At 35.1% G+C, this 10,787-nt stretch overlaps 1 protein-coding gene across 2 annotated transcripts; it reads right to left on the bottom strand.

Annotated features, from left to right (window-relative positions):
• ptp4a1 (protein tyrosine phosphatase 4A1) lies at positions 1-8,671 on the bottom strand. Of its 2 annotated transcripts, none has more exons than XM_088005912.1 (6): positions 8,515-8,671; positions 5,022-5,703; positions 3,575-3,667; positions 2,717-2,847; positions 1,232-1,306; positions 1-1,127 (listed from the first exon to the last, which is right to left on the bottom strand). In XM_088005912.1, the coding sequence occupies exons 2-6, from the start codon at positions 5,124-5,126 to the stop codon at positions 1,028-1,030; spliced, it is 504 nt and encodes a 167-aa protein (XP_087862038.1). In that variant the 5' UTR covers positions 5,127-5,703; positions 8,515-8,671; the 3' UTR covers positions 1-1,027. The 2 variants fall into 2 exon arrangements, with proteins under 2 accessions (XP_087862038.1, XP_014863173.1); XM_015007687.2 differs by having other exon boundaries at positions 5,022-5,700; positions 8,515-8,666.
• Positions 8,672-10,787: the final 2,116 nt, after the last annotated feature.

Genomic DNA, 10,787 nt, shown 5'->3' with positions numbered 1-10,787 from the left:
TTTGTTTTTTTTCAGTGTCATTTAATGTAATCTCACAAGTTGGTGAACAGGTACAACTTTGTCGCTCACTGTACTAAATCACACATCCATTGATAGTATAAATAGCCAACCTAATAATAGTACACATTTTCAAATACATAAAATCATCAAGTATGCAAGTTTTAAGTTATGGACATAAACAGAAAAAAAAAGGCATACACATTATCGCAGATGGTGGAAGTCCAGTTTGAAGCTGAAACAGCTTGAACCAAGTTTAAAAAGAAGAAAGATAACCAAATGGCATGGCAGTGAAATATTAAACAGATGGTTTGATAAATAAAATAAACTCAGACATTCAACTGATAAATATGACAGCAAGGTAATTTAAATTAAAAATTAAATGAAAGGGAAGAAGTGTAACTTCCTGCACAAGACAAAGGCAACAGGTTTTTTTTTTTTTATTATTCCAAGTAGAAAAATGAAACACCTTTCTTTCCCAGACGCCAGTGGCACGACTGCCTTGGTTTCACTTCGTAAGGCATTTATGAATGATCCATGTGATCTGAAGGAAGGCATATCTCTTTCTACTCTTTTGAAACTGAATTAAAACAAACAAAACAAACAGGAAGAAGAGTGGATTTTAACTCGTCACATTACTTTTTTCTGCAGTACTTTAACATAGTGGCCAATTAAAATCTTTGGGACACTTGCAACAACTATAAATCCAACATTTCACAAAGATACAACGCAGCACTGCCCTTCATGTTTTTATAGTTTTACTTTTTTATTGGGCAATGTGGTTCACACAACTTGTTATCCCTCAGACACTTGTAATTTATTTAAGCCTTGAGAGGGGAAGTTGAATTACAGCACATGGTTTTTCAAAGTAAAATACTTCAACACAATGGCAAAAGACAAAGAAGAAAAAAAAAAGAAAAAACAATCCAACCTGCCAAGAAAGCAAGGTAGTGAGGATGAAATGAGTTTTTCAGTAAGGAGTTTTCGGGAGGTTTTGGGCTGGCATGGCAGGAGGGAATGGGGTTTGGCTCTACTGGATGCAGCAGTTATTGCGATGGCGCAGGCGCATCTTTGGACGATATTTCTCCAGGTAGAACAGCTGCTTGCTGTTGAACGCTCCTCGACGCTTCCTGGAAGAAAAGGCAGCAGCAAGAAGTTCAGTGTTCAAAAATGAAAAGTTTTTACAGCATTTTTATGACGCTAAATCCCAATTTTAACTGTTACACAAACTTACTGTCGAATGAACTGGACAGCATCTTCATATTTCATCCCACATTCTATCAGTGCGAGCGCCACCAGGACAGGAGCTCTGCAGGAAGACAAAACCTATTAAAAACTTGAGTCATTATCCAACAAAAACGTTTAAGGACATTTTCTTTCACTATGATGAGAGAAAAATCTGAATTATTTTATTATTATGCAATTACATCACAATGATTCACCGAAGTGGGAAAAACCTCAAAGTTTCCATCAGTGAAGAATTGAAAGTATATTAAGTTGATTTTATCATGCCTCTGCAAATATATATATATATATATAACATATATATATATATAATATATATATATATATATATATATATATATATATATATATATATATATATATATATATATATATTATATATACTGCTCAAAAAAATAAAGGGAACACTCAAATAACACATCCTAGATCTGAATGAATGAAATATTCTCATTGAATACTTTGTTCTGTACAAAGTTGAATGTGTTGAGAACAAAATCACACAAAAATCATCAATGGAAATCAAATTTATTAACCAATGGAGGCCTGGATTTGGAGCCACACACAAAATTAAAGTGAAATGTTTCCTTTATTTTTTTGAGCAGTATATATACATATGTTAAAGATTTGTTAAAATTGCACGTTTCTGATATGGGATACATGGGCAACCACCCAGGGCAGCATCTTGTCAGAGGGGCAGCATGGACAATAAATTGTTCCACTAATTATTGCGATAAACAATAACATTGTTGTTTTGAGACAATTTTCAAGTACTATGTTGATAGTGGAATAATAATGCCAGTTTGTTCTCTCAAAAACTGAAACTTAATTTTGTAAAAAAACATGCAAGACTGGAATTGGAAGATATTCTACATATCCAAAAATAAAACGCAACCAAAAACAAACAAAATGAATTGTGACGTCTTCATAAATAAAATCCCTCAAAAACATCAGAATGTAAATTGAGTTAAATTTACATTAAATGAGTTAGTTAACGCAGATTTAAACGAGTTTGTTAACTAACGTTTTTAAGTAATATTCAATAGTTTAGTTTTCTAATTCCAAAGGCCAATAACTGATAACATACCTGGAAACAATAAAAATTAAGGAGCAAAAATGTAAATCTTTGTCATCACTTCTCTCATTAAGACCAAAAACGGTTGACTCTTAAAAAAAAAAAAAAAAGAACTAATTTAAAGTTTTCCAAAATTTATAAAAAACAAAATAATATCTTTATATTGGGTCGATAATTATTTTTTGTGGCACTAGTAGCTTTTATTGATAGTCCGATGTAAAATGTAAGGAAGAGAACGCAAAAAAACAACAACCTGTGTTAAAATGGCCAACAATATAATTCATTAATTTTGGATACGTTGGAGATATTTGGTTGTTGCATATTATTATTATTAGAGGATATTTTGATTAATTTAATTGTTGCAAAAAGAGTCCTGCATCTTTAATAAAGATGGATTTCTACCTCCCAAGCCCTGCCACACAGTGGACAGCAATGCAGCAGCCAGGCTCCTCTCTGAACTTCAGCTTCAGCAGGTTCAGCCAATCATCCACGATCTGGTTGGAGGGAGGAGCGCCATCATCAAACGGCCAATCCTGCGGCAGATGAGTGGTAAAAGAAAAAGAGGAAATGATGTCATGGATCCCTGTTCTTGGAAACAAGGAGTGGTTGAACTGGTTACAATGGAAAGAGAAACGGAGGGGGAACGTGTTGAACATCCATTTCTAATTATACACTAAATGCTGATGTAAGATTAGAAAAATATGACATTTTGACAAAATATTTTACAGATTTAGAAAAAAAAAACAAACTGGATTTTTGTGATCATTTTACAGCAGAGTTTAAAACCCCCAGAAAACACAAATCTTCATCAAATTAACTTTGAAATTAAATTAACTATAAGAACTGAAAATAATATTTCTGCTGCTGCTGCTTTGCCCTGTCACTATAACAAATTTTGCTAGACGATAAATTGTCCCAGTAATTATTGCATTATTTTGAGACCATTTTGAAATAATATAATAACAGCATAATATTGCAAGTTCATCCTCTAAAAGACTAAAACTTCAACATTGTAAAGAATGTTTACAATGATCCAGTCTTTCAAACTGGATCTGAAAGACTTTTAAATATTCAAAATAATAAACAAAATGAGGGGGAAAAAACTCACAATCAAAACCATCAAAATAATAGAATATGAAGTCTCTAAAAAGAAAATTGCCCTTCAAAAAATATATCAAAGTGGAAATGTTCACTTTATCCTGAGATTAATTTAGACAGTTTAACTGCTGCTAATCAGCCATGCAACAGGACTGGACTTACCAGAACCTGAATCCCCTCTTTTACCACCAGGGTGGAATCATAAGTGGCCTCGCAAACTCTCACCACGGTGGTGACACCATACTTCTTCAGCTCCTGCGGGAAAATATCGACAACTGATTAGGAAACCTGATGTGATTAGTTTTACTGCTTTTCCATATTTATGTAAATTATATGCTTCTTCATATTTTATGACTAACTGGTCACAGGCATGCAAAACACTTTTAAAAACTCTTGAATCAAAATAAAGATTCATAGCAAGAAATCTAGACAATACCATCTCTGATATATACTTTCTAAATATTACTTTATATATATATATATATATATATATATATATATATATATATATATATATAAAACTTTGATGCAAATATCTTAGTTTATTAAGTTCTTAATGACACTGCTGCTCCACCTCTAAGAAAATTTGTCTGAGATCAGATGACGTGACTGGAGTCACAAGGGCGCCCTCTAGAGGCGATTGCAGCATCCAGCATCCAAAAGTGTAGGTTTTATAATAAAACTCCTCTCTTGTCATGATGGGTCACTTGAATAGTTGGCCATTTTCAAAATGTTGTAGTTATAAAATGTTTGCACATTTGACAAAAATGTGTGTTAAAGCTGCAGCATGTAACTTATAAAAAGTTTTTTTTTGTTTTTTTTTACATGTTAAAAATGTGACTGTATGAGAGATAATCTGTGAAAATATCAATTTCCTCCAACAACTCCTCCCTCAGCTACTACTGCTGTCTGATGAAATGCACCGTTCTCAACCAAAAATAACCAATCAGAGCCAGGAGGAGGGTCTTCATGTTGTCAATCAATCTCATGTACTAGCTGCTCAATGTGGCAATGGCAGAGAAACGACTCAGTGACAGGAAAAGTTCATCTGCCGTCATTGGTGACTATGCCAACTAGCCCTGAACATTCATAACAGGCTATGCTAGCTGCAAAGGAGGGTGATTGACAGCACCAAGACCCGCCTCCTGGCTCTGATTGGTTGTTTCTAGTCAGCACTGGGAGAAGGCAGAGGAGATACATTTTTTAATCAGATTATCTGTCTTGTACTAAACGGTCACCACATGGTGACAAATCTCATTATTAATGAACCCAAAGAAATAGTTTTATGATTCGTTTGTTGGTTTATAATTTGGTTTGGTTGGTTTTAGTGAGATCTGAATAATGAATTCTTAGAAATCTATGCAATAAATTATTATACTGGTTTTTCGCCAATTCATGATTTGTTAAATCTTGCTTTATTACATCAACATGTCCACGAGGTACAGGTGGAAAATAGCATTTTTTGCTGCAACCTGCTACTGTTTTATGTTGTTGTCTTAAGTTTATAAGACAACAGCAGCATTACTCAACAAAAACCTAAAAGTTTAGATCCTATTTTCACTGATTCATATTGATTTGGCAAAAACTCAGAATGAAGATCGTATCTCACCTCAATGAACTTGTTCAGGGTGGCGTTGGTGGGATTGTGGGTAATGAGGAACCTCATGTTTTTGTAGGTTATCTCAACAGGGGCTGGTCTGTTCATGCGAGCCATTGTAACGATGTAAAAATGGTTAACAAAACGTAAACTTATTCCAAAAAAACAAGACAACACAAGTGTAAACAGTTAGAGGGAATGTAAAACACAAAGGTCCAATGAGCTCAAGGAAGCCCAGAAACAAAAGATCCCCCGGTCTTTGTAGAAGGTTGGCAAGGCTAAATCATCAAAAATGGCTGGCAACTTGAAGGAGATGCCAGTTGACGAAGTGGCAGGCAATTAGAAAAGCAACTTAAAATCCTCTCCTTTGGGATGAAATCAAAAGAAAAGAAAGTAAAACAGAAAAAAAAAAAACCAAAAAAGGCTGGTTCCACCTTGAGTCTGGCCGGGTGGAAGCCAACGAGGGCAGTGTGCAGCGGGTGGAGTTACCCCATCCAGGCTGAAGTATCGCTGGTTCTGGGAGGTTTCCCGGTCCTGTAAACTTTCCAGGGTCCCTCCAGTGGCTCAAGTATGTAAAATGGATGGCAAGCTTTGCTGTTCACTCGTCTGCATAGGCAGCGTGCTGAGCCTGGCAGTAGTCTCCACTGCCCTTCAGAAACTCCATAAATGTGCGACCCAGAACACCACAGAACTGCTGTGAAATGAGACAATAAAAAAACACAAGAAAGTCCTTAATAATCTGTTAAAACAGAAATTTGGTTGATAACACATAGGCCTGTCACAAGAAATCAGATGATAGATTAAATTCCTCTGGACTCATTTACAGATTAACATACTTTCATGAGCAAGACTTCAGTTGCTCACTCACAGATAAGCAAGGCTGATGGCATCAACTAACCACTCGTTCTGTGGAAGAAAGTCCTTAATAATCTGTTAAAACACAGAAATTTGGTTGATGACGCATAGGCCTGTCGCAATAAATCAATAAATCACATGATAGATTAAATTCCTCTGGACTCATTTAAAGATTAAGATACTTCTATGAGAAAGACTTCAGTTGCTCAACCTCTCACAGATAGCTAAGCGAGGTTGGTAGCATCAACTAACCACTCCTTCTGTGGTTACCTAGCAACTCACTCACTATGTGGTTACCTAGCAACACCAGTTGAGTAACTTATGCAGTAGCAGTTTTTTTTTTAAAAAGCTGCTTAAAAATAAACAAGAGTAGAATGAAAGGAGAAAATTGCAACACCGACGTCAGATATTTAAAAATAAAAAACCTAATCAATAATTATTGATCAACTGATATGAAATCTTTATATTGTGATACATTTTTCAGTCATATTGCCCAGCCCTGGTTTCTGATCCGTTTTTAATTCATATGAAAGCTCTTTATATTATAAGCTGTGGGTATAGGTCTCTGTGTGAGCGTGTCAATAATCTACTTATAATCACATTATAGCCTTTTAAATCTGAATCAAATTATGATTTCCACCTCTGGCGCTGAAAGGCAGACTAGAGCAAAATTACTCTGACTTGGCCTTTGAGGCGTTTAACCTTTGCCTGTGATGAAAAATGCCAGACTTAGAAATTACTGGCAGCCTTTTAGAAATCAAACTGCTAAAGTAGTAATCACATTTTTCTATGTTGTCATTTGTAATGCTAACCACACTAATTACTAAATCACTAATATAAAGTGATAAAGCCAGTTTAATATGAACTCTCCATTATTATTTTGCTTTAAAACAGTAAAATAGTGTTTTTCAGTGTCTGACTACGGTGACCTCATTCACACAAGGTGATGTCACCTCTGCTCAAAAGATGATTAATAACTGTTGCCAGTTAGATTGCCTTGAGATAAAATATTCTTCATACATCTTCTGCTAATGTAGTTCTTGAGTAAAAATCTTTAAATCTGGTAAAATTGGAATTGGTAGTGCCAGAAAATCAGAAGGAGATATCAGAAATCAGAGAAAATTCTGTATGGTTCATGTAGAACAATGTTTTCCAAACTCTGGTCTCCATGTTTTAAGTGTTTCCATGCTTCAGCTCACCTGACTTCAAATGATATCTGATTAACAGGCTGTAATCACCTGAATCAGTTGTGTTAAAGCAGGTAAGCATCTAAAACATGCAGGGCAGACTACATTGAGTATCAGGGCTGGGAAACACTGACGTCAGTAAAATTTTTCTGCTGAAAAATATGTCTGCATATCTCTAAATAGTTATGCGTGACAGACAAAAATATTTAAGATATTGAGGGAGAAATGAAAATATACTATTTAGAGCAAAAATCCTGATCCAATAGTGTAACAAACATGTCAATATAAAGAAACTAAATCAATGCATAACTGTGATTTAAAATTAAACTCTATAAAAGGTCTACAGAGTAAAAATGTGCATGAACATATACACAACAGGTGGTAAATTAATCCGTTTTAATGGGGTTGTCCACTAAAACTAAACAATAATTTGCAGCAGAGCAGATGATATGGAATAAGGGAAAGGAAATCACCTACAGTAATGCTGTGTAGTATCTTATGTAATGGCCACCAGTGTTATACAAAGGATGTGTCATTTCTGACATCTATGCCAGATTTTTGTTTTTTTCATGAGGCCTCCATTACAGATTTCATAATATTTCTTGTTTTAATTTACCATCAAGGTTATTAAATTGTTTTTTACCGTTTTCAGATCCTAATGTTTCAGACCATTACACTAACAAGAACTCTGAAGCCCAGTTTTTCCACCAATGGCGCTTTTCCTCATTTATGGCAAATCTAAAACCTAAGCTCTTCAATTATGCTGCGATAATCCGCTATTTTCTGGCTGAACGGTAGCATTTGGTGGACATTTTGTGGGTCGAACAAAGAAGCTATTAGAAAGGGAGGCGATGTATAAAGATAAAACATAGAAGAATATATTCATCCTTTATTAACCAATATAATTTCGCCATTTCGTTAAAAACTTTAAACGTGTCCTCCCAGCTCAGATGGGGCGCCATCACATAGCAGAGGCCTGAAGATATAGCCTAATTTTTAGGGTAAAAAAACAACGCCTTTTGCCAACTTCATTTTAAAAAAGCAGTGTATAAACCCAAAAAGGAAAGTATTGGCTGTGTTTGTGACTGATTTAATCAAAAGATACGTTAACTTCAACCAGGAGAAACTTCAAGAGACCGGCTAAGACCGGTTCAGCTGCGCATCCGATCGCTGCTTCCAAAGCATGGCGACCAGCACAGAAACCCTCACTACCGTTAAAAACACGGACAGAAATAAGTTTACTTTGACTTTCTGCAGCGAAATAAAAAAAAATTAAAGACTTTGACGTCTGAGTAAGGAGAAATTTTATTAAATTTGTGCCGCGTAGGCCGCGGTTTTATCGAGGAAACGTGAAGGCCAGCTGGTGAGAGCTTCCGTCCTGATTTTAGAACAAAACCCGAAGAGGTGAGCCTGGAAAAAACACACAGAAAAACAAAATGGCAGCCAGAAAAACCGCTACTTACTGGGATATGCTTACTCATTGAAGATTGTAGCTTAATCATACAGCCGGTCCCAAGAAAAACGGTCAGAATATGAAACGGTTCTCCACCATACAATCCGGTGTTGTTTCTCCGAGCTGAGCCGAAGTCTGCAGATCTGCCGGGGAAGAAGACACTGACACGAACCGGAGATGAGGCAACGCAGAGTGACGTTTCCGGTTAGGACTTTCACAATAAAAGACTGCCTGAATAAAAACAAGCATCAGCATGCAATATTTAAAACACACACAAATGATTCATATCAAGACTAACTGCCTTTTTTATTGTGAATGAAATTAGGCTTTTTTGCTATATAAACTTAATGGTTTATCACAATATTTTGTGGCACTACTGTGATAATGATAAAAGTGGTCATAAGAACAATTACTATTTTTTAGGTAACAGACAGTTAAAAAAAGTATAATTCATTGGAATTTATTGTGTCAACAACAAATCAAAGTTTTATTACAAGAAATTTGTCATAATAAATTATAATACGATAAATACTCACTCCTACTTTGAATTGGGAATCTACTTATCAATCTGAAGAGAACAGGTAAAAAAAAATTAAATTTACATTTTTTGTTCCTATAATCCCCAGTGGATTATGATGTGCTGCAAATACAAAGTTGTCCTATTTAGTCATTACATGCTTGCTCAGGATTAAATGTCTCATGCAGTTACTTAGACTTCCTTAAGTATATGACGTTTCACTAACTTACATTTTGTGATCAGATAACTTAGAGCTGAATTACAACTTGGATTAAATTGATTTGTAAAAGAAATAGTAATGCGACCCTATGATTGTTTTGTATTGCTATGAACTGAAACTGTTTTTTGTAATTTCATCTGAATTGGGCCTTTAAGAAAAGTCCCTTGAAATGATACCTGCTGTAATTTGATACTCTATTATAAACTTCATTTACCAGAATTTTTATATTGTGAAGGTTGATACAAATCTCGTGTCATGTGCAATATTTGTATAATTCACATCTTTTTTTAATCGAAAATTGTAGCACAATCTAATCATTTGCATGTTATTTTTTCTGCTATTCTTTCAAAAGCTGTCTTTTGGTTGTCATATTGCTAATTGTTCACAAAAGAGAATGTACATTTTACAAATTGCAACCAAATCAATAACTAAAGCTGTTTTCTTGATACATAGAGACTACAGGGTGTGTAAGGGCTCTTCAGATATGAAAACTCTACTGGCGCAACTGGATATTCATTGTTTTTCTTGCAAATATTTGGTGCAAATGCTGCATTAATGTCCTTATTTACTAAGGTAAAATCATTATCAAGAGATAGCAGGACCTGCTGATCAGACCTGCAGCTCTTGACAATGTCTATAAAATGTACTCTAAAGAGAACTTTCATGATACAGGCACTTTTATTTTGAACTTTCTGCTTCCGGTTTCGATTGTTTTTGTGTTTCACTGCCACTGCCTTGATGCAATCCCTGGAAACCCCACCCTGAAAATGTGCAGTGTTATGCCCAGACTCATCCCGAGGAGGCGCAGGTCAGGTGGTTTCTGACGCCCGGGACACTGGACACGACTCAAAACACGACCCGCACACTTTACTGCGAAACTATGGAACCAGTTTGACTCGTTTCTCAACAACAAATTAACAGTAAACTGTTAATTGTTAACAGTAAGCTGTTAATTCCTTCCTAAAGGAAGGAAATAAAATATGCTAAAAAAAATGTGGGATCATTACTGCTGGAGGAGAATAACAATCAATAAACATCGCAATTAAACATATTGCATATATATATTCCCCATATATTATTTTATTATTGTATACAATGTACATTGGGGTGGGCATATGGACTTAAAAATTGACCACAGTATTTTGTGGTACTATTGTGAGATAACGATAAAGAACAATTTATTACTATTTAGGTAATCATATGGTTGTAATCATATGGAGGGACACAGAAATTATAGACCCACATAAACAAGTACTGCTGAAAAAGATTCCCATTTAGGGCACCCATCACACGGAGAAGTGTGATTTATAGCACTAATCTGCACACCGCAACTGAATTTTATCATATTTTCAAATTTATTGGTATTCATTGATACTTTGAACAAACAGTGGAGAATTAAAAAAAACTAACAATCCTAACAATACAGAGAGTTTTTAAAAACATCATGCAAAAAGTCTGGAGCAACCTCTGTTCGGCACTCATCAAACTTGATTGATTTGTTGTTCAATTGTATGTTGAATAGAAACACTGGTGTACATCTCCATAG

This window comes from Poecilia mexicana, unplaced genomic scaffold, assembly GCF_051168715.1.
Source record: "Poecilia mexicana isolate PSO_F unplaced genomic scaffold, ASM5116871v1 scaffold_1, whole genome shotgun sequence".
Classification (NCBI taxonomy): Eukaryota; Metazoa; Chordata; class Actinopteri; order Cyprinodontiformes; family Poeciliidae; genus Poecilia; species Poecilia mexicana.
This window is presented reverse-complemented; position numbering and strand designations above follow the sequence as displayed.

What these genes read in the sequence shown, in the direction of transcription:
- ptp4a1 (XM_088005912.1), bottom strand. Translation starts at nt 5,126, where the DNA reads ATGGCTCGCATGAACAGACCAGCCCCTGTTGAGATAACCTACAAAAAC. An exon ending in CCCTGAACAAGTTCATTGAG is followed by an intron (nt 3,668 to 5,021) that starts GTGAGATACGAT and finishes ATTTTCCCGCAG; the next exon opens with GAGCTGAAGAAGTATGGTGT. An exon ending in GCTGTCCAGTTCATTCGACA is followed by an intron (nt 1,128 to 1,231) that starts GTAAGTTTGTGT and finishes CTTTTCTTCCAG; the next exon opens with GAAGCGTCGAGGAGCGTTCA.